The sequence below is a fragment of the Geospiza fortis genome, unplaced genomic scaffold (assembly GCF_000277835.1).
Source record: "Geospiza fortis unplaced genomic scaffold, GeoFor_1.0 scaffold186, whole genome shotgun sequence".
Lineage (NCBI taxonomy): Eukaryota > Metazoa > Chordata > Aves > Passeriformes > Thraupidae > Geospiza > Geospiza fortis.
The window spans coordinates 325204-349785 of NW_005054331.1; the positions used below are offsets into that span (position 1 = coordinate 325204).

The 24582-nt window shown below is 33.9% G+C and overlaps 1 protein-coding gene across 1 annotated transcript in view; it reads left to right on the top strand.

Annotated features, from left to right (window-relative positions):
- Nucleotides 1-24582, top strand: part of LRRIQ1 (leucine rich repeats and IQ motif containing 1) — a 100944-nt gene that overhangs the window by 46484 nt on the left and 29878 nt on the right. The window contains exons 18-22 of the mRNA XM_031057557.1: nt 4240-4329; nt 5033-5157; nt 5756-5851; nt 6195-6280; nt 15417-15518. Coding sequence (XP_030913417.1) covers nt 4240-4329; nt 5033-5157; nt 5756-5851; nt 6195-6280; nt 15417-15518 — 499 coding nt within the window. The remainder of the gene's footprint in view (nt 1-4239; nt 4330-5032; nt 5158-5755; nt 5852-6194; nt 6281-15416; nt 15519-24582) is intronic.

Sequence of the window (24582 nt, forward strand, 5' to 3'; positions counted from 1 at the left end):
TGTGGAATGTATTGCCCCAAAATAATTTTTGTAAGCTTATTTAAGAGTCACAGAAGGATGTTGAAAGTTTTGCCTTTAATTTGTCTTTGCTTTTACCTTTTTTATTTTCTTTCAGTGAACTAGACTTTAAATGCGCTATTCAAATATACTCACTAAAAACTAGAAGTTAGGGACATCACCAGCCTGAAGAACTTAATTCAAATTTGTATTCTATAGAGAAGACTTAATGGAAAGATTCATTCTGATTAGTTTATTTGTTTACTCTAATTACATTGTATTCTTATTGAAAACAAATTTGAATGTGAAGCGGGCAGATACTTTGTAACATCTGGTTGAAAAAGGGTCATTCCTCCTAAGGATGATGCTAATGGCCTACCTCACATAGGGGAGCAGAAGTACAGAAAAACATATTGGATAAAGCCAGGCAGATGAACTGGAAAGAAGAGTGAATCTTCTTTCAAAGCAGAGGATTCCACACACTATTTCTATGAAATTCTAATGTGGAAATACTGTTTCTGGGAGAAGATTATTTTTCTTTTTCCCTTGCCATTCTTCCTGTTAGGTTATAATGATCAGGAGCCAGTCATTACTCTTATTTCATGGTATGTTTTGGATGCTAGCTTGCTTCTACTTGTCTATATTGTTGTGTAATTTACTTGTTTTTATCTTAAAATACCATATAATTATATGCACCACATAAATGTCAATATTTTTTTTTCTGACTAAACCATCATTGTCTTAAAAACAGTGAATGAGTCAATGAGGAGATGAAAGAAAAAAGGAAAGAAGTATAAAGAGTTAGTTTTCCCTGATTTTCAAAGATAGTTTCACTGTTTTCTTAGGTGGTGATTCTGAGGTCCACCACACTTGGAAACCTGGGATAGCTTCAGCTCCCGTGGTGTCCAACATGATTTCCTTTTGAAGTTAATCTGCACCACTTCAGCAGTTACATCCTATGAGTCATATACATGATTTGCATTCTTTCTAGGTTGATATAGAGATGACATGGCAAACCAACTGCCCAGATAGTTACACTTGTCATTAGAAATTAGGTAACTGTTTTAGGATGAGGAATATTTGCCTAGATTTTAGCAGAAAGTCCTTAAAACACCAGTTTCCAAAGTCTAAAAGAATGTACTAAAGGAAGAATTGTCCTCATCATGTCCAACTTTTTTTCATTCTTTCCTTTAGCAGCTGCTGCTGAACTCTTCTGGAAGCAGAGTACTGATGTAGGTGGATATTTGCTCTGACTAGAACAGAGTTGTTAGATGTCAAATGCTGGCCTTTCTTTTCAGCCTGTATTGTTAATGCCTTTTTGCATCCTCTGCTTCAAACCATAGTGCAGTTTCAGGAATTGGTTTGGTTTCTATTATGCTCTTGTGATCCTTCTTGATCTCAGAAAGATGAAAGGCAATATGTGATGGCATTATTCACAGTTTGGACAGTTACTTGTAGAAGTGCTTCAAAGCCTGAGTGTAAGTTTGACACTGTCCTGAGAACTGTTTTTTGTTCATGGTGTGAATATGACTCAGAACAGCCCTAATTACATGTATAGTCATGATATGTTATAGAAGATTACTGAGCTCCAGAATGTAATCCAGAGCATATAAAAATGCTTTGGATTAGATTTTGTAAATAACGTTTGCACTAAAACTTGACTTTTGGGCAGCTCACTCAGACCTAATTAAAGTTAGCAGAACCATTCTCACTCACTTTGTTCATTGTAGGATTGAATTCTGCTTCTGAGACTTCAGAAGTTCAATGCTTGATGTAAATAGTCATTGCATTTTACAAAGGAAGCAATTGAGTAAATACTGGAAAAATGAAGGAGGAACAAAATTAAGAGGCTATATAGAATATGCCATGAAAAAAATCTCTAAACCTCCAGAGTTTGGTAATGAGCTGCACAATCAAAGGAGGAACCCTGTAATAGTAGTGTCTCAAAGGATAAAAAATACATTTTGAACCAGGATAAAAAGTTATTGATCCTGATGGATAAGTGGAAATAGCTAATATATTAAAGTTTCATTATTAAATTAATATCCTAATGCCAAATAGATTCGCACCTCCTTCTTCCTGAAGAGTAGTATCATGGATAATTGGATTGTAATTGGATTGTGTTTAAAATTTTGTTTCAAATGGGTTAACAAAAAAAAAAAGTGAAAAAAATAGAAAGTTCTATGTATGTTTTGTGTGTTTATGAAACTTGAAACCTAAAGTAATTAATACAGACCTTTTTGAAACAATCCTGGAAATAAAGTAGGGAGGATCCAAAAGCATAAAAGATATCTTCAGGTGAACTAATATGTGTTAAATAAACTGTGTGTGATTTACACATATGAGTAAAGCCATGTTGTATACCGTGTATTCAGGAAATTACTTGATTTGGCTTTAGAAATACATACAAGTATAGCATACCTATAGCTGTTTGTATAGACCACACAGTCAAAACCTGACATTTTATTTGCCTTGTAATTAATCTCAGATTGTTGTTTTTTTAATCTTAGTGAACAATATCTATACAAACAGGTTGAGTTTTAAGCCTTAGGTGTTGGTAAATCTGTCATAAACTTTTCATTAGGACTGTTTATAGGGAAAGTTTGGGCAACTGTTTCTTGAGCTTAGTGCTGTGAAAATGTCCAGGCACAACATAGTGGGAGTGTTTGAAAATCAATTGTGTTTGTTTTTGTGGACAAAAAAAACATCAGTGTGGTATATTTTTATGATATGCTGTACATTTATAGGAGTAAAAGATGTACTTAATGGTAAATAAGCTGTCTTTTTTTATTGTTGTGCATATTTATACCTTTGACTCATACTTTTAGCTTTTTACTGATATTTCTTTTCAACACTTAGAACACTGCATTACATTTTATAGGCCACAAAAGAAATAAAACCACTAGTAGTACTAAATTAATAAATGGCAAACACTGGGCTAGGAAAATATTAGTGAGACAAGTTTCAATATAAATATTAAGAGTTTAATTGGGTTGTGGTACAATTATAAAGCAAAAAGATTCAATCAATGTACTGCTAAGTGATTCTTGTTGCAAAAAATTGGCTACATCTTTGGAGTGTTATTTCTCATTGGGATTTTTTGTTTTGGTTTTGTTGGTTGTTTGTTTGGGGGGTTGTTTTGTTTTGAGGGTTTTTTGGTTTGTTTTTTTTTTTTTCTTTTACAAAATATTTCATCATAGAAGTAAAAATTCAACTAGCCAGCATGGAGGCTTGGCCTGAAATTTGATATTAGAGCTTGGATAATATTCACTGCTACTGGAAGACCTTTAAGTACTCAGGTCAATAATGGACACATCACTGTGCACATGGATAAAGTTGATTGACATTTAAATTTTGCAAGAAATGGAAATCTACCTCTCTCCAACCTGTATTGATTCTTTTGCAAATAAAGGAGGAAGAAAAATTTCCAAAATTTTCTATTTTCATATACCAGTATATACCAGCACTGTTGACTGGATTGTAGGCCCAGTCTTGAAAAATAAGTGAAAAATTTTCATCTGAAGAATTAAAAATATGATTTGCATAATGCAATTGAGAAGTTAATTTAAAGAGGAGAAGGAGGAATATTATCTATTTTCAGTGGAAGTTTTCAATCAGATGTTGTACATTTTTCATAGCTTTTCTTTTTGACCAGCAATTATTTCAGTTTCCCATTTAATCCATTACATCAGAAATAAAGCTATGTAATTGAAGCATATAGCATTATATAGCATTTACTTTTTAACCCCAAATTTCAATGAAAATTACTCACTAATTCAGTTTTACAAAAACAAGTTTGACAGAATCAGGCACCTATATCTGGACATAAAATAGTCAGAAACAGCGCACAAAGCTCTTCATATTCCTTATGCCTTTAAGTATCTTAGGTCTGTATTTTTTTCAAAGTTTGGTAGTCTTTTATAATAACTTGGGTTTACTAACAAAGTTGGCATACAATTACAGGAATTTGAGAAAGACGGGTTGCATCTTATGCAAAACCAACACCCAAAAAGGACCTCCACAATCCACAAATACTGTTGATCTGATGTGTTTAAAATAAAAGAGTACAGCACAGCTTCTCCAAAGGTGCTTTTAGTCTGATTGCTCTGCAGGTGGCAGTTCTGATGTACAACTTGAAAAGATGTACAAAGTATGTAAGACAATTTGAAAGAGACTTTGCAAGAGTTATCAAAACTAAACTGATTTTATCAATGCACTATTTGACTTTGCTCATTCATGCAGGCTGCGTTAGAGAAGGAATGGCTAACTCTAGATTCCACCCGTTTCCCTTCAAAAACACTCCTGCTCTCAAACCAGCTGCACTGGCCAAAGGTAACATGTCGCAGAAACAACTTAGTCTTCAATCTTTATTCATTCTTTAAGGATATGCTATTCTTATGTGATTAATATGACAATTTAGTGACTTAAAAACACAATTACTTTTAGAAGTCTCAGACTTCCTCCTCATCTCCAGATGCAATTTTTCTTTTAGATTTTCTTTCATTTGCTTATTTTTTCTTTATTTTGGATTTATTTCAACACTTTACTTCACAGTAGCAGAAAAAAAGATGATGTGCTTCATCTGCCATTTGGCAATGGATTAAAATTGCTAGTTGACAAACTACTTTAAAAATCCTAAGATCTGCATTATATGACAACAGCTGAATGTTTTCAGAACAGCTAAAGGTCATCGAACTGTAATGTCTGCTAGATAAACTTTGAAGTTTTGGCTTTTTGTTTTTGTAGGGCTTTGTATTCTTATTATAAGCACAGTATTACTGATGTTTTGTTTCCTACAATTAAGAGAAAGGAGTCTTAAAATTGTACAATTCATTGTATTTGGGGATATATGTAACTAAAGTCCCCTTTTTCTCCTATTCAGTTAGTTGAAAGTAAGGTCTGTAATGGCCATATCACCATTAAGAATCCTTTTAGTTATAGTGATAAACTCTGCAAACTCTAGTGCAGGTTTTCCTGCACATTTTAAACTTAAACTTATGGGGACAATCAGCTGCATTCCTTTTCTTTCTCTTAGAAGTTTTCTAGGCCTTCAGATTCCAGTGAACATTCAAATAGTTTGCCATTATCACCACAAGAAGTTTGGCAGTGTGCTAACAGACCACATTCATACTCAGCAGAAAAATACCATTTTCATAGCAGGTAAGTTAAATTATATTGATTAAACTGTATTTAGTTCATTTGGATTTGACAAAAATAAAAAGGAGAAGAAGAAGCTATTTTCTGATGCTTTTGCTACTTTTGGTCAATGTGTTATTACTGGAATTAAAATGTATTTACTTTCTAAAACCAAATGTATTAAATTCCGTTGTTATTTTTCATTGACTACTATAATTAGGAATATAAGAATATATATGTGTAGTTTTATTTATTTAGGTTTGACTATAAATCATAAAACTTCTATTTTTTTCTTATATGTTATGAAATAGATGTTGAAATGGAGATCTTTAAGACTAGATAAAAATTAAAAGGGATTTCTTAAACAGCTGCATTCTGTGAAAGGACTGAAATATGCTTCAAGTAATTGAAATGTAAACATTTCAAATTGATGGCAGACTTTTATTACTCTCAAAGATAAAACCTTCATGGAGTATTAAAAAGGATTTTTTTTTTGGTATCATTTCCAAGCTTCAAAAGTGCCTTTAAAAGGCACAAACAAGTTGCAGAATAAAAAAGGCTGCAAAATAGACCTTTTCTTATTTACTTACCTTTCAGTACAGCTCTCATACTTTGTTTCCAGGGCAGGGAAGGAAACAATGTCTCAACTTTGTAACTGTAAAGAAAAAAAGGAGTTTTTATTTGTGTCAGAAAAAGAAGAGAAAATATCAGAAGAATGGTATGTTAAGCTCTTTTATTTACACAGTGACTTCCAAGAATAGGTATTGTATAGTTGGCTGTTGTTACTGACTATTTTTTAAGTTCCACTTTTGAAGAATCTCTGTTTTCTACCAAAGTAAAATTTATTGTAATTATTTTTGTGTCTAGGAAACTATCTTAATAAGTTGCAATAATGTAATATTAAGATAGGAATTGCAGCTATGTCTGTGACTGAGAAAGTTTCATACTGTGGATCAGTACTACACACCAGTATTCTTTTTGAAAAGTGTATTAGACAATAATATGCAGCTGGTGTAACATAATACATGTGAAATATTTAGTAAGCTATTTTCTTCCCTTAGGGGTTTTAAGGATATTTCTACTGCACAGCTAATGCTGAAGAGGGCCCATAAAATGAAACCTAAAAAATACAGTAATAAAAGTTTAGGTAAGTCAACACTTAAAATAATGGTTATATTGATGTAATTCTTCCATTCTTAAAATAGTATTTCTCTTTTAAAAACTTTGCTTGTACAACATTAAACATTAATTTGAATAAAGGTGGAGTGTGATTCAGTAAAAACAACTCAGTTTAAATCAGCATATTTAGATTTTAAAAACTATTCTACTGGATTTTGAAATTGAATATTTGACAGCTATGGTAAGCAGAAATTTTATTTCTTCCTTTCATGTATCTTGTCTTCTAGATGTGGAATTTGTATTGCTGCATTTTGGGTTTCTTGTATTTTCTTCTTGAGAAAATCTTAGGTTAAAAATTTTGACTTATGCAAGAACTATTTATCAAAACAACAGTTTGATATATTTGAAAGTACATAATAAAATTTTTTAAATTATATATTTATTGTGGAAATAGATAAAGCTTATCCAGCTTCTCATCCAATTGTGTTCTGGTTCTTCTCAGATACTTCTAATGTCAATGAACCTTTCTTAGAGGTTGTTAATATGAGATGCTAATAGAAATGTTGCTGGAATATATTAATAAACATATTAGTCAAATACTGATAGTACAAGAAACATTTAAGACCCTAGGTGACAATAGGATCTAACACTAAATGGTCTTTAGAAAATGCACCCTTATTTACTTATATGTTGTATCACAAGCAACACTCTTCTGCATAACTTCGCAAAACTCTTCTGTATTAAATGTTGAAAATATTGAAAGATGTTTTGCCCTTTGAAGGGAAAAAAAAACAGTCTACAGATATATCTAGACAACATTTTTTCTGTAATTTTTTTCTGCTTTAAATATTATAACTATGACTAAGATTAATAGGATAAAATTATCTATAATTTAAAAAAATAATAAAAGGGAATTGGTGAAAAAAAGACATGTAATCTGCAAATCATGCTTTGTGGAAATGAGAGGATATGGATAAGAAGTTAAAGTTAATATTTTGAAATCTTCATAGCTTTCCATGGTGCCCTACCATCTTATCTTATTTAAAAAAAAAAAAAAAGTAGCAAGTGCCTGGTGTGCAGCTGAGGTTTTTATATATATTCCATTTTTGGGCCTCTATAATTTTTCAGTGAATAAAACTTAATAGGTTATATCTTCTTTTCTCCATATGCTGTCTGTCTTATGTTAGTAATTAATCCAGTCAGTGATGTTGGATTGAGCATATCAAATTTGCTGTCCTATTTTTGTTGTAGCTCTAATGGATTTCATGGGTATGTTTATGTTCACTTTGTTCAGATTATTCAACATGATGTATGGGTGTTGAGCTTTTTAATGTAGTGCTTGGAATATTCTCAAAGTACATTGCTAGTTTTAAAAAAATTTGAAAAACCTTTTGCCCAATGTTTTTATAGTTTCAAATTTTCTCCTCTTGACACTACCTCATATAGATTTTTTTTGTCTTTCTGACTATTTCATCAAGCACAAAAATAACCTGTGTATATAATTTGCCTGTATGAGTTTCTCTGTCAGTCATTAAAATCACAGGGTTTTTTTCAGATGAACAGAAAGCATTGTTTCCAGTATTAAAAAATGTGACTGAAGATATTTCACTCCATCCCTTTTCAGTAGAAGGTTATCTAGCTGACTATTCTTTCTCATACAGAACACTGACAGTTGACTGGTACCTTCCTTGGTCTGTAAGGAAATTATTAATGGAAATTGATAATGGAAATTATCAATCAAAACAAGTATTTTCATTTTTAATTGATCTTAAAGCTCTGATCTTATACTAAAAAAAAATATCCTGATCAAATATTCTCCATGTGAAAAGAATCTCTACATATATAATTATGTTTTCCATCAGGTACATTCTCTGAAAGAGGTGAGAGTAAATCGGGGTCTTTTTGAGGGTCTGGTGGAAGAGAGGGACTTTTCAGCATTTAAATTAGAGTGGATACACCTTATCCTGAGGCTAGCCAGCTCCAGATCAGGAAACTGTAACCAGACCCATTCGGCTGCCAGTATCTTTCCTAGTTCTCTGTGTAGTACAGCTCATGCTAGGTTACTTTTAGCTATTTCAGTGTAACTGGGGAGAGACAGTTCACACTCTGAGGCAATTGCTTTGAGTTTAACCCTACTGAAGTAGGAATGACAAAAGAGATTTGATTCCTTCTAATATTCAAAAGTAGATTGAAATTCATCTGAATAAGTAGATGTCAACATTGTCTTTTAATGTTCCCATAGAAGTTACCATCCTATTGCCTTCATCTCCACTGAAATGAGGTTCATTTATCTTGCACTTAGTGATATGCATATGGAAAGTTGTAGGATTTCGTTTTAGCAATACTATTTCTGTTCTTTCTTTTGAATTTCCAGGTCTTCAGTGTTATAATTACAACTGTTTCCTTTTTAGCTTTCTAATTGAAAGTAGCTGAAGTATGCTAACTACAAGAAAATAATTTTGTTGTGGTAAACATTCATACCCACTAGAAAGTAGGCAACCAGCAGCCACTTAGAAATGGGAATTATAAGGTATAAAGAAGCAATTTTCGATGTTATACCTACTTACACATCTGACTTAGAAGTAAAGCACCAAGCTTTGAGAAAATGCAAAGCAGCAGCTCGAACGATTCTAGAAACAAATAAATTTTAAGCTCTTTGCATTAAACCTGTAGCTTTTATGTTGGGATTGCAGTATAATCCCAAACATTTTTCTGTGCTATTGATCACTGGGTGTAAAGATGCATTCTCTTGGAACAAACTAGCTGTCAGAATATTTTGTCTGGTTCCATATGCTGTCAAAGTCCTTTGTCTTAGACCTGAGATTCACAAATGCAAAGTGTTAAACCATCTTGCATTATCAGAGAGTTATACAGTTGCTTTTTGGTATTTTCAAGACATCTGCTGGGTTGGAACCTGGACTGGACAGCCTTGAACATCTTTGATCCTTAATATATTCAGGTGTGGAAATTTATTCCTTTTTATTTTCCTTATAAAACATTTGTCTTCTACTAGTGCAACAGTGATGGTATCCATTTGATAATTATAGAAGTCCACATCTGAGTTAGTCATCTGCGTTGTTTTATGAAGAGAAATTTCCTCTTAAAACATGATTCAAAAACAGGCTATTTGAGTCTCCCTGTAAAAACACTTATAGTTCTCCACTGCCTAGACTCAAAAACTAGACTGAATTGCTGAAGTACAAAGTTAAACTCTAGATATGTAGAAGTAACTAAGAAGTATCTTACCTCATATGTCTGGCCACATCTTCTCAGTAAAGAAAAAAGCATGGCAAATATTAGCAAGTGCACTGAATTTGTATTGTATTGCAAGGAAAAGAGAGCTTAAAGTAGCATAGCCTTATGATAGGGAGTGATTCAGGCAAGGTTTATATTGCAGCAGACCAGTCCCACCAGCTAATGGCCTTAAGGCCTGTATGCCCTAACCCACTGATGTTATGTATGCTTGTTTATGTAGTTGAAGAAAGTTGTAGCCTGCATTATACTGATACGAAATGTATGCTGTGTCTGCTTCAACTGTTTTTACTATACATTAAGATAATACAAAAAGTATGGGCAAGAAACCAGAAAATTTGAAGCCAAGTAAAGCTGGAATAATGTCAGAAATATTCCTGTTAACCTGGGTGCAAAATATTCTATAGAGATTCTAATTCAAAATCTAAATACTGCAGACATTATTGCACCTCACAGTGCTTAAGTGGCTGTGACTCATAACAATCTTAGCTTCCTAAGGATGTCTTGGCAAAATAGTACCACATTTCTTGCTTAACTTGGAATTTCCCTCATCCTGTGGATTTTATATTAGTCTCTCAATTAACTTCTTTTTCTTCTAAGATGGCTGAAAACTTGTCTCTCCTACACTGGTGTATTACTTCTTGCTTAACCTTTTCCTCTCCAGAAAAAATTCTCTTATCAGTGGATCAGGCCCAGACAGTATGAGTTTAGAAAAAGCAGGTCCTACTTTGGCCAGCCTGATCTCATTTTATGACCAGGTGACTCACCTGCTGGATGAGGAAAAGGTTGTGGATGTTGTCTACCTGGACTTCAGTAAAGCCTTTGACACTTCCTCCCAGAGCATTCACCTGGAGAAGCTGGCTTGGACAGGTGCGCTCTTTGCTGGGTTAAAAACTGTCTGGATGGCCAGGCCCACAGAGCAGTAGTGAATGGTGCTCCATCCATTCCCTAGCTGGTCGCTGGTGGGGTTCCCCAGAGCTCAGTCTTGGGGCTGGACCTCTTCAATCTCTTAATTGATGATCATGGGTGGGGGTGGGGGTGCAGAATCAAAGGCAGCCTCAGTAAATTGCTTAGATGACACTAAGTTTATCTGCTGCAGGGCAAAAAGGCTCTGGAGAGGGATCTGGACATGCTGGATTGATGGGCCAAGGCCAGTTGCATGAGGTTCTACAAGGGTGTTGAAGTGCTGGGTCCTGCACTTGGATCACAACAACTCCAGGCCACACTGCAGGTTTAGGAAACAGTGACTGGAGAGCAGCCCAAAGGAAAAGGACCTGGGGATACTCATTGACAGCAGCTGAACATGAGCCAGCAGTGTGTTCACATGGCTGAGAAGGCCAATGGCATCTTGGCCTGGATCAGCAATAGTGTGGTCAGCAGGATCTGGGCAGGGATTGTGTCCCTGTACTTGGCACTGGTGAGGCCACACCTTGAGTCCTGTGTCTGGTTCTGGGCCCTTCACTGCAAGACATTGAGGTGCTGAAGAATGCCCAGAGAAGGGCAACAAGGCTGGGGAAGGGTCTGGAGCACAAATCCTATGAGGAGTGGCTGAAGGAACTGGGGAGGTTTAGCCTGGAGGAGAGGAACTTTAGGGGAGACCTTACTGCTCTGTACAACTGTCTGAAAGGAGGCTGTAGCCAGGTGGGCATTGGTCTCTTCTCCCAGGCAACCAGCATCAGAACAGGAGGAATTGGCCTCAAGCAGTGCCAGGGGAGGTTCAGGTTGGAGATGAGGAAGAATTTTTTTCACTGAAAGTGTAGTTAAGCATTGGAACAGGCTGCCCAGAGAGATGATAGAGTCACCATCCCTGGAAGCGTTCAGGAAATGACTGGATATGGCACTTAGTGCTGTGCTTTAGTTGAAATGGTGATGTTTGGTCAAACGTTGTACTTATGATCTTGGAGGTCTTTTCCAGCCTTAATGGTACTAGGATTCTATGATAATACTTGATGCCACATAGGTAGGAAAAAAATTTTGAAATGGTAAAAAGCAGCTGAAGTGGACCTTGATCACTAGAACCAGAACACAATGATAAAGATATTTCATAGATGTCAGCAAATATTTTTCATTCAAGTTTAGAATTTTAGACAGAAATTCAATACTAGTTAAAAAATGAAATAAAAACCAGTAAAAAACTCAACCCACTTTCCTCAAATACACAACCCCAAAACAGTAATCCGTCTTAACAATCAGAATGAAATTTGTGACATATTATTTTTCCTTGTTACACATTACATGAATAACCATTGATCTACATTTCTTAGTAACAGAGAAAAAGCTACTTTTTTGTGATCGTCAGTTCTGCAAGGAAGTATCTTCTGGGAACTCCAACCATGGATGACTTGGAGTTCTAATTGCTATGCCATTATGGAACAAAATCTGGTATTTCTTCCAAATGACTTTACAGTATAGATAAGCATCTGCTGCTGTGTACAGCTTTGTCTTATCGTCTCTTTAAAGTTGTCACATTATCTTTATGTTTTCCTAATTACAGGTATTTCGCACCAAAAAATAATGGCAAATATTTTAATTTTTCAGTTTTGTGTATTAACAAGAAGCTTAGGAATGTGGTGCCAGATCAGGCAGTAACTACTCCTTCCATATTATTTCCATAACATATCTTGTGTTTGTCCAGCTTAACTTCGCTATTTGGAGGCAGCCAAGGAATGTACATTAAATTACCTCCCTGGTTTCTAGATTGAGAGCACAGATCATCATCTGATAAGCTGCATTTAAATGAGTATGACTGAATCCAGGAAGATATTTCTATGATTTTGAACTATTGGACTCTTTCACAGTTCTCTGTGTGAAATCTAAAACATTTGATTGCTCATCATCAAAGCATACATGCAGTTCATTTCCCTAGCTCACTCAGAGACTGAAAAGCACTAGTATTATGAAATAATCTATGTAATATTGCTCACATTTGGGACTAGATAAAGAAAAGGACTCATTTTTAATAACAGAAGAGCTGTAGGCAATGGTTGAGGTGATCCAGGTAGGTACAAATTCAAGTAGTCTGGCACTGTGTTAAATCCATGTAGATTCTTTAAGTTATTTTGCAAAGATTCAAAGATAAATCTTCTGATGGAAATCTCTTAGAAGAACAATTTCCATTATTTGCCCTTCTTCCCATTTCATGGAAGACTTTGCTGCTGATATCATTGTGCACAAATAAATGTTTGAGAAATAACTCTGAGTGACTTCACCAAAAATCTTTACTATAGTTTAACTTTGGACTTGGTATTTTCATAGAATTGGGTGGGAGGTTGGATAAGGAAAGATGATATTTTTAAAACATTTTAGAGCAATGTCAATAAGCCCACATAGGAAAAAATATTTCAGGAATTATGTTAAATTAATCAAAATTAGTTTGGAAATTTTCAATTCATTTTGTCTTAAGAAGTTTTATATGATTTTGTCAATTTGTCTTTGGTCTTTTATTGAAAAAAGACACTGGTTTTTGTAACTAACATAAAGCTGGAAGGAGTTAGAAATCTTTTTTTGTCAACACTGTATGCTACATGTTGGAAAACTTACAATTATGAAAAATTGTATTGGTACATTTTTGTCTGTGTGCAGGATGTGGATGGCCATGTATCTTAGAGCTATACAGCAGACAATAACAATTCATGCTTAAAATATTTTTTATAACTTCTATTATCTAAAATTTCAAGGAGAACTTTTAAAGTATAGTGTAATACAATTCCAAGATATTTTAGTCAGAAGTCTTACTGTGAATCACTATCCCAAAAATTTGCTACCCTGATGAACACCATTCTGATACAAATTTTTTTTAGTTGGAAGGCTACTTTATCCATTTATACAAAGTGAAAGGATCTACAAACCTGGCAGTTTGTAAAAGAACTTATCCCATTATCAGAATCGTTCTAATAATCCAACTTTGAAACTAATGGGGCTAATCATTATTTATTTTGCTTCTTGGATAATTTCATTGAATTTAGCTAGTGAAAATGAGTTAAAATTACTCTAAATATGACATCCTCTGGGTTAATCTGAAAGCTATAATCATCCTACAACCACATGAGAGAGGCTCTTAGCCAATTTGAGATAACAAATTGTAAGGTAACACTGATTCTGCCTTGTGAAGAAGGCATGACCTAATTTACTCCCTCCCCACATGCCACCATTCCTTCATCACACAAGTTTGCTGCTTTGTGAGAGGTTAGCACCATTAAGAACATTCTGTCAACCACATGCTGCTGCAGTGTGGGCTGACCAAGAACGCTGTAACATTTTGCCAATGCTTTATCTCTTAGAGTGCCACACCCCATTAGAGATCTTCTCCAGGCTTGTAATTGATCTTCCCATTCTCTGGGAAAAAGCTGGGCTCTTAGGATCCCTTTATGTACCATTAGTTTGTAATTGAACTGTCTACTACAGCTGTAGAGGGCTAGTCAAAACCACACTTACAAATTGTTCTTAAAATTCATAAGAAATTGCCCACCATCTTAACAGGATATTCTGATCACTCAGAAATAAGAAAACTGAAAAACAAGAAAGATATTTACGTTGCTGCAGTACTGTCATGGTCTTATAAATTCTTTCACTAAACACTAATGAGATCATGTGAGGGACTCAAAATGAAGCACGAGACGTAACTAGTAATTTCAATGTATAATGTCTGAATGCTCTTTGAGTCTTTCCATAACCTGTTTTCCTACTCTGTCTGTTCTGGCAGTGTCTCACATATTAATTTTTGCTACATGCAAATTCTTTGAGAAAATTTAGATTGCCATTTCTACTTTCTTGATAAGCTCCATTGCTTTTTTTCTCCTCGTTACTAATTTCTACCCTTTTCGGACAGTTTTTAGACAAGCTTCTTCCGCCTCATTGTTTCTCATATATTCCTGAGAGTGGATCTATCTGTTTGGGCTACTGTGTTTTTTTTAAACATATTAACATATTTCTTTTATCTTTTCTTTGGCGTTCTGTTAATCATATTACCTTGCTCCACGGCATACCTGCAAAACTCTTTATACTTTGCTCATCATTGTGTATCTGCTTTTGTTTCTACATTCTTTTCAGTTCCTTTTTTTTTTTTTTTTTTAGTATTATCACTGGTTTATTCTGCATTGTGCCCACAATTTTCGCATTCCTTCTGATGCACTGTTTCCCTTAAACTCTGACTTTCCTCTTGCGCCAAGCAAACAATTCTTCCTTCACATTGTAAATAACATGTGAAAATCACTTCTCCCAACTTGTGTGGTTTTTGCATCAGTGTAGCTTTTGTTAATTAAACTCTTTTTTTTGCCAGTCTAGGAACATGTCTTATACAGATTTATATACAATTATCTGCTCATCTTTACCTCTTTGCAAACTTTTAAAAGTAACAGTTAAGAAACAATCAAGATTTCATACTTCAGCATGTAGACTTCTGGGGTATTTTTTACTTTAAATTTTTTAATTTCAGTTAGGATGGAAGATGGAGGAAGACTAGGTTATTATCTAAAAGCCTAGCCTCAAATATAAGCTGGCCCTGTTAACATTTTTTAGGTGTAAATGTCTTAATTTAGATTACTGAATAATTCTGACCCAAAGCTTTTAGAAACGCTGCTTGATATGTACCCTGTTAATATTTCTGCTTTAATTTCAAGCTTAAAATCCATATTTTTAAAAATACTTTCTACAAATACATGCTTCAGTTTATTTTTAACTTGTAGATGAGTGAGCTGAAAGATCAACAGTGTTAAAATTGCAAAACAATGACTTTGATTCTCAGTTGCATGTGTATTTATATGGCTTTATTTTTGAAAGTGTAATCCTTTGTGAATATAAAACCTACTTTTAAAGATATTTTCATTTATTAAGTGGCTAAAAGGTGAAAAACTGCTTGAAGGAATGAATGAGCCTGGTCTGACCTCTGATTTTAACTTGTTCTTGTCATCTAGACCCAGCTGTGCGGCTGGCGTTGTTCAAAAACAATGAAAATAAACATCTCTCTGTGAAACCACCAGGGAAGACACAGCCTATAAGTGCTGGATACTTTGAAGGTATGAACAAGTATTTCATTTTATGCATATAAGCATATATGTTTTGCAATGTCTTTTAAACTGGCTTACTCAAAATATAAAACAATATGTTTTATATACAAATAGAAAAAGGCAGAAGTTTAAGGAACTTGTCTGTTCCTAAAGTCACAGCAATGAAACATTTCAATTTCAATTCATTGCAGAGAGCAAGAGGTGCTCCTAGAGCTTAATTTATATGGAGATGGAGCCTAAATTATTTATTTATTGCTTTATTATTAAATCTTCATCATGAAAATGTCAAAGCATGTCAGAGAGATATAAAATACAAAGTACTAGAATAAAACTTCATAAATGAAATATCACTTCAAATTCTTCATTAAATTGCTACATTTTCCAAAGCTAGACATTAACTCCTAAAAATCCTTAGCATATTTTTGGAAAGTACTTTCATAAATGTTCCCCAGAAATTCACCATTTGACAGAAGACAAGGAAAGAACATTCAGCATGTAAATATTAAATTCTTTTTCATAAATATTTAAATACTGATGTAGCTTTTTACTGTTGAAATTCATGTTAAAACACTCCTTGGTTTCTGTGCAATTAAAATAAGTCCAAGTCTATTTAAAATGCCCTTGTTGTAAAAAGACAATCATCTTCAGAGACATTTTTATATTGTTTTGATTCTTTTTGCAACTAAATAGTGTACTCAGAAAGTTCTCACTTCTATCTTTTTATGTTTTCCAAAGACATAGTCATATGCTATCTGATCTATTCCTAGTTTCACAAAGTAAAACTACAAATTATATTGTATTTGCATTCGCTGTATGAGGAAAAAAATTAGAACATGTCTGAGACAGATGTGAAATAAATCTGAGTCTACATTAATTGCAATTTGGTCAATTAACTCAGCTGTATGGAAGCCTAGGTTTGTCTCATGAGTACACGCTCAAATTTGTTCTGAAACAATTCTTGGTGAACTCTGAAGATGAAATATTTTTGCACTATGATTTGCCTTGGATCCAAGCATGAATTTACCTTGACTATCGAAAGTCTGTGTGTACTGCACCTGACTGAGCATTTCCCAGTATCTCATATTTGTTTCTGTGGCATATGCTTATATACATCACAATGTGTCATATGCTGAAGAAACAGGACAGGCAGGCTGCCTGTGAAAAAGTGAATGTCCAATAGAAACAATTGTAGGAATGCTCAAAACCATGTCAGAGTTAAGCCTGAATACAAGTTCAGTACCCTAAAGTCAGTCTAGGTTTAGGCTAGCTTTCCTGCCACCAGTTTGTTTGTTCCTGCCTGAAAACATTTCCCTTTGTTTTGAAAAGCCGATGTACTCATTCTAAGTATTACTGAAGTTACTTTTTGAATTGATGGAGAGAAGGTACCAAGGCAGATTGCATATCAAAAGGCAAGCGTAGTGGTGGTGCTCTTAATTATCTTTCATTTCAAGGACCATTTTACTCCTCTATCAGGATATGAAACATAAACTTTTTTTTCACCACTCATTGCTGCTCACATGCAGTCTGCTGAGCTTTCAAGACAAGGAATACTTTTCTGCTTGACCAGTATAGAAATTTGTCCTTCTACCAGAGGCATTGCTACTTCAGACATTATGTCCAGAAAATTCTAGGTTGAATGAGCATTTATTTATATGTATGTGAGGTATCATCAGACAGAACTAGGAGTTTCTAAATTTAGAATTAGTAGCACTTTGCACCTGCATAGTAACTTCACCGAGTTGTGTTATCAGAGATGTCTTCTCCTGTTTCCCATTTCCCCTCTTACCTTTTAAGCGTTTCTTCCTCTTTTGCCCGCAATAGATCTCTTTGGGTCTGTTCAGTCATTGGAGTTCTTTCTGTAACAAGAAGGTGGAATGTTTTCACTCTGTATCCATAAATCTTGTGGTCATTGTATTTTAATTCAATAGCACCCCGACCTGTCCTTTATGTGGTGGAAATAAACTTCCTCCATTCAAGACCTTTTACTTTCACAGACTTGTAGTGAGTAGAAAATTTGAACTCCAAACCATCTTCTTTATAAACAATTAAATAAAAAAAGCACATTCTACATATTCTTTCTTTATTTCTTTAAATTGGGAAATGGAAGGGAGAAGTCAACATCAACAGACAAACAGCAAGTACACACGTGTTATCTGTTAAATAACAGAATCACTACTTTTGAAAGGGGATGCCCTAGGAAGTAAAACAATTAGAACAGTTTTAGATTTTAAAACTGGAACACATCATGGTAATGAATATTTAAGAAGAAATGTAGTTAAAATGAATGATGAATGTTTTTTGTCTTCATTGTGGTTTTGTGTGTAAGACTACAAAGAAAACAAAAACTAATAAAAGCATAAGAGATATAAAAATAGTGAAAAGAAATGAGGTTAATATCTGATTTTTTTTCCCTGAGATTATTGTTCTGTCATAATTTTCCTTCTTATTTTCCTGCTACAAAAGTTTTGATAAGCTGATATGCAATATACTGTTGACAAATTTTGAAAACTTGCGCATAACTTTAATCCCGTAGGATAACGCACACATCTCTAAGTTGACATACATGTTGTTGAAAAATATATTTTCAAAACTGGATTTATTTATTCATAAATATTCAAAATTTATTCATAAATTTTTATTAAATTTTGGATGAGTCGTCCTGCTTTGCTCACTGATGTTAGACAAATACCCACCAGGGACCATTATTGCACATTTGAATCACAGCAGCACACAGAATTTAGTCAGAAATAAACCCCTCTGTAATACAAACACCATGCAAATGGATGAGGAGATACTATTCTTATGGACAAGAGCTTGCAATTTAAAAATACAAGCACCATGTGAAGGCAGAAACCATGGGAATGCAATTCAATGCATTACTGTGTGTGTCAATAAATCTGTCAATATATCTGTGTCTGTATGTGTCAGTGTATTTACATACAGTACATGTGTCTGTACTCACACAAATATATAAGCATATGCCAGGAGTATAAGTAGATAAAATAATTCAATAAATGTAGTACTTATGACTTTTTATTTGTATATTTTCAAAGGAAAGTAGATTATGAACATTTGCTGTCTGGTGTAATTACTAGCATGAACAGGCATTTTGTAATCCTTACACTTTCTGTCAGATGCAGTTTCAGTTTCTTTAAAATTAATTTAATGCATGTGGTCATTGTATTGTAGATACATTAAAACTATTAGTTAAATAAAAATATATTTGAATCTTTTCTGTGACATTAAATTGAGTAGGTTGTAAAGTGAGCCGTAGAATATGCAAGTATAAATATGTATTTACTGTTTCTCATAACAAATTATACCCTGATCAAAAACCTGAAGAAAGATGAAAGCCTGACTTGATGTTCTCCTGATGATTTGCTGGATGTTTCCTGGGACTGTGCATATTACACTGCTCTCTTTGGTGAGATAAGGTTATGCTTCCATCATGGTTGTTGAGTTTCATTTAGTGTCAGGTAGCTGACAAACAAAATATGCCTTCTTTAATGAATATTCTGGTTCAACGAATGTTCTTGGACATATTTTTGTGGTTTGTAGATGGTGACATTTCAAAGATCTCAAAATTTTGGAAACTTTATAAGGCACACAGATAATTGTCATAATTTCATATTTTGCATCAAAGCATATTTTTTAGAAAGCTTTATGACTACTTGTCCACTTTTTGTCTGGAGGCTATTTCAGTTGTTAATTTAATGTAAAATAGTCTTGACTGTTTTGGGTAAAGTACATCAAGAACTGAAGGAAAAAATCTATCCTTGACTCCTCTTGGGAAGTTCCAATTAGTCCTGGCTGACCATGTAACAGAGCATCTCTGCCATCTGTGGGTCTGTAATTACAGGATCTGTAATTTCATTTGCATAGAGGAAGGATATCTTTCTAGCCAACAGTGTGAATACTTAGTCCCAGTACAGCAGCTGAGAACTGAAGAATGAGCCCTAAGGCCAAGCACATTTTTTTGCTACAAGTTTTGCAAACCATGTGTGTCTTTTTGGGTCCTCTTTAATCCAGTTTCCTCAATGGTTTTGGTGGGGTATCCAAATAATTTTTGTTCAGTGGATTGGGAAGCTGAATTCCAATCTGTAGAGCAAGCTGGAAGAATGCAGGAGATCAGATGAAAATCCATTCAAACTATCCAAGTATTATTTGGATATGATTTACTTTATTTCACAGGTTGTGCTCTATTTAATTTAATAGATTGTGCTGTATTAAATTTTGTAGGTTAGGTGAATTATTGGCATATATACTGTATTTATTTTTAGTCCTATCCATATCCATCAGTGACACATCTATACCATACACTTCAAAGTGAAAACAGTGCAATGTGACTTCACCCAAAAATGTGAACAATGATTTATACCTGGAGGTTTAGCTATATAAAAAATGCACCAGGCTGTGTTGACAAGATATGTTTTCTGTAGTTTGGGAACCAGTAGTTCTACTTGGCAGTACTGTGTTTCCTGTCATTTTATGCTCATGGTGACCAAGGAAAATGCAATTGGCATAGTGTTAAGACTGATTTCACCAATACAAATTTGATAATGAATAGATTATGCTTTCTCAGGTGACTTTTAATTATGCCAATATTTATTTACTTCTGTAGAAATTGTCAGTTGAAGTAACATTTATTTTTCAAGAATAAGAAGTAAAGTGAGCTTTTGATTATGTCATATTATTTGAAGATAAATATCAAGGAAACCACTTAGTCATCTGTTTTCCAGCTTTATAATAGTTCCTAATTATGAAACTCCTTATAGTATCAAGCGAAAATTATTGCAAAACATTCTTATAGATTATTGTTACGAGTGATAATTGAAAGTGCAAATGTGAGACTTTGGAAAGTTGGAATTTAAGGTTGGCTAATTCTGGGAGTTCATTAAAATATTGTTGCACTTGATCAACCTAGTTTCTTAGATTTTCTGTATTATAAGATATGAATACATTTTTTAAAAACTATATGTGACATTTAATAGAATTTGTATTGATTCAAATCACTGATGCTTGACAAATCACATCTACATGACAGTTAAGAGAAGGTACTGAGTCTGGAATGCTAGTATTCATCTTTATATGGGCTTTAAATGTTCTGTTTTTTGTTATTTAAGAGCATGTAAAAGGCATTGAACTGTAAGTGAAAATTTGTGTTAGTTGTTTTCATCTTTTAGAAATCAGCTCTTTTTAATTGAGAAATATTAATGGCATCAGTTCCCAGGAATCACAGTGTTCGTAAACATCCATATCTAAAGTAAGTTTTCTTTTATTGATCTGTTGTCTCAAAAGGATTAATAACCACATTTGAAATCTGGGCTTGCTGCAATTCTATGAGTTGAATTGCCGTGTTTACAGTAAACTGTAACTGTTACATATCTCCCAGGCTCTAAATTTGTATGCCACATTAGGGAAGCAGTTTCTAATCCATACAGCACTGACAAAAATGACAAAATAATGCATTTTCAGAGAATGTAAGATCTGTCCTGAAATGTAATGAAAATGTGCTACAGAAACTTGCAGTGCAGAAGGGGTTGTATCTTTTGAAATCATAATTCTATGGCTTTGTTTCTTATTATTTAGTTTGAGCTCACACAACAGAACTCTTGCATTGAAATATTTTCTCATTTTAAGGAATTAATGGCTCTCCACCAGCCCTTCAACATGTAAAATGAGTAGGTTACTTGTGTCCAGTACATCCAAAAAGAGCCAGGATAAAATAAACATAAGGAGTTGGATATCTTGGAAAAAATCTGTCATGGGTTTGGGTTAATCATCTCCAGAAGAAATTCAACTTGATGCCTGAAATGTAAGACTTCTTGGAGAAAGCAGTAAAGCCTGAGGCAGTGTTGATCTGAAGGAGTGCTCTCCATGGGTCAGAGCTGCTCTGCTGGCAGAGTGCAAACCCAGTTCACAACAGCGGTACGCTGAAAACTTGTAAAGGACTGCAGGGGCCTTACAGTGCACGCACTCAAGCTTCAGTTACATAGTTCTACTGGTCCAGTTTCTTATTATAAAATAAAACTGAAAAATAAAATCTGTGCCTAATTTTCTAGCCTCCTGTCTGTCAATGATAGTGTAGGACGTTTTCAGTATTCATGGAATGAAGCAATCCTGAAATTATGTTTAAAAATAAATATGTAAAACATAATTTATGTGGGTTTATGAGTGCACTTCAGTGTCTGAGTATTTATAAGTGATCTAGACATATGAAGGTTTTATTAATATTCTTGCTTTTCACTTTCAATTACCAAAAGAAAAAAAAACCCACCAAAAAACCCCCACACTTTATTTGCCTGAAGTTCCTGGATAGGAGGTACTTGCCATAGATACATACCAGCTAATATTATAAATTCTTTTTGTGGTTCTAGTCTTCAGAGTTCCTGTATTCGTCTATTCAAGGTTTCTGACCACATATTTCACCTGCTTGTGTACTTTCTCTTTGTTCCTGACTCTGCTTTTTTGCAGACTGTTGTAATTTGTGGTAGCATAAGGATTTTATTAGAGTATCAGATATGAATGTGGTCTCTAACCTAGAGAGCATGTTTGTTGGTTCCAATAAACTTCCAAAACTAGGATTTTGTACAATGTATAGGTGGTTACCTGTGCTTTCATAACATATTAATTTACTAGTTTTTATCAACCTAAAAGAAACTGCACCTAAAAGAAAGGAAAAAAATCTTACTCTTCTTTTGCTAATAGCTACCCAGTGATGACTACAGTAGGAGAGAGATTTCACCCAAAATGTCATCAGAGGTGGAGAACTACTTCTTCTTCTTGAATAAGATGATATAATAGTTCAGATAGTTTTATTTGCATCTCCTTCAATTTTGCCTTTCTTTTTTCTTTTTTCTCCTCTTCTTGATATTTTATGTCCAAAATTTTTGTAGTGTGACATCTGCATCTCAGCCAGTGTAAATATAAACAAGTTGATTCCACATTCAGATCCACAGCTTTTAGTACTGCATAAGGCAATCGTTTTAGATGAATAGATCCCTGAGTACCAAAGCATTTCAAATCCTTTTTCATTTGACCATTCAGTGACCTGATAACTATTTCCTGTCCCTAAGTAAGGTCATGACCCAGGTCTTAGAGTGCAAAAGACAGATAATTTTAGCAACAAGTTAAATCCAAATGGATTTGGTTGGAGGGGGTAAGGGAGAATAGGTTTGGTTAATTTCCTTTAAAATAAAGTGTTACAAAAATTGTATTTAGCATGTCCTGTTAAAAGTAATTATTGAATTTGTTGCTGTCATGTTTGGATGCCTGGGGACTGCAGTCAATATTGGGGTGGTTTGTTTATTTGCTTTGCTTTCACTGGACAGTACCCAACACATTTTTTTACACTTCAAAAAACAATTGCTAATGAAGAGGTCATTAAAAGTGCATATTCAGATATATTCAAAGAGCCTTCCAAAATGTTTGCTTCAAACACTAAAACCCTATTACTATGCAAATGGTTTTTAAACATAGGCCACGGACTCTGTCTGTAAAAGTGTCACGAATGTTACATTGCACAAATGTTCCTCTTGCAAAAGAATTTCCATTTGGTATGACGAGATGAATAAGGAATATAATGTAGCCTTAGAAATATTTTATAGGTGCAAATCTTTCTTCAATTGGAATCGATGGCACATTTTAAATCACAATTAAAGGAATGTTTCCTGTAGCTATAGATTTTAAAAATTGCATTATTCTAAGCACTTTCAGAGGTGAAATAAAGGAAAGCCTTCACACCAGAGCTTTTAATTAATTTCAAAATATAATGTATTAAAATTTTCTTTAAAGAAATTTCTTTTTTTCCTATTCTGTAATGGGAACTATGGTGTTCTGTAGAATTAGTATTATTAATGAGATCAGAAATCTACAGCATTCCAAAGAGGCCATTTTCACAAGTTTAATATTAAGCACACATTGAATTATCTTTCTGTTTTTATAACTAATAATGTTGTTGTTCAGATACATTTTTCAAGCGAAATATCAAAACAACACTCTAAAATTGAAATAGAGGAATTTAAAATTTTATGCTGTTGCATACTAACTCTTAGAGCAAAGTTCTATAGCTTTTATAGATTTCATATAATACAGAATTGAATGTGCTGTGGACCTACCTAATTTGACAAGGAATTCCAAGTAACTCAAGTATTTTAATGAAAATGTACAATCATGCAGTGATACCTATGTAACTTTTATGTTGTGTTATTTCTGTAACGTAAATTTTCCTACTTCATAACTTTGCAGTTCAATTCTTATCAAAACATGTTAGCAATTTCTGGAAATTCATAGGTTTGTGCTAGTTTGATGTATTCACTGCAGATATTTTATCTGGCTTGTGAGTATAAAAAAGGTAGAAGTACTGAATTTTGTACTTATATATTTTTTTCATAGTGGTAAGAAAGGCTGCATTTCAAGACAGTATTTTTGAATACAATTTTATTTACATGACATCCTAGAATTTTTCTCTATTTTCAGGTTTATTGTCAGGTTCCCAATCCAATATGGTTGGATTGTAACTTCATAAATTAGCACATTTATAGAATGTTGTAGATAACCCAGTCCAGACAAGGAGATAAAGAAATCCAAGTACCCAGACAAAAGAACTTCATTTTCATAGTCATCATTAAACAAGTACATTATAAATAACTGGTATTTTTCAATGGTTTCTAATTTCACATTGAGCATCAGGCTTACTAAGACCCTGACTGTGGAAAGATATTTCTCTAAAACACATGCATGCTTTTATTTTCTGATAAGCAGCAAGCTCAGCAGTTTTCACTTTATGAAGAGACCAGTGATATCTCTTGTGAAAGATAGAATGCGACTTTTAAAAAGGAGGAATTTAAACTCTGCTATGTATTTTTAAGTTAAATTTACTGAGTATTTGCTTTAATACCTGATGTATATTTTGTAATTGAGAAATTAGCAGTGAGTGTAAAAAGAAAGGAATCTATGTGCCAGTAAGCCAGAAAGTTCTGATTTAACCTACCAATGACCTGGCTTTGTTTGTTCAGATGACAGTTCTAAAAGTGTGCAGAGAATATTCCCTTTTAATACAGTTATTTGCCGC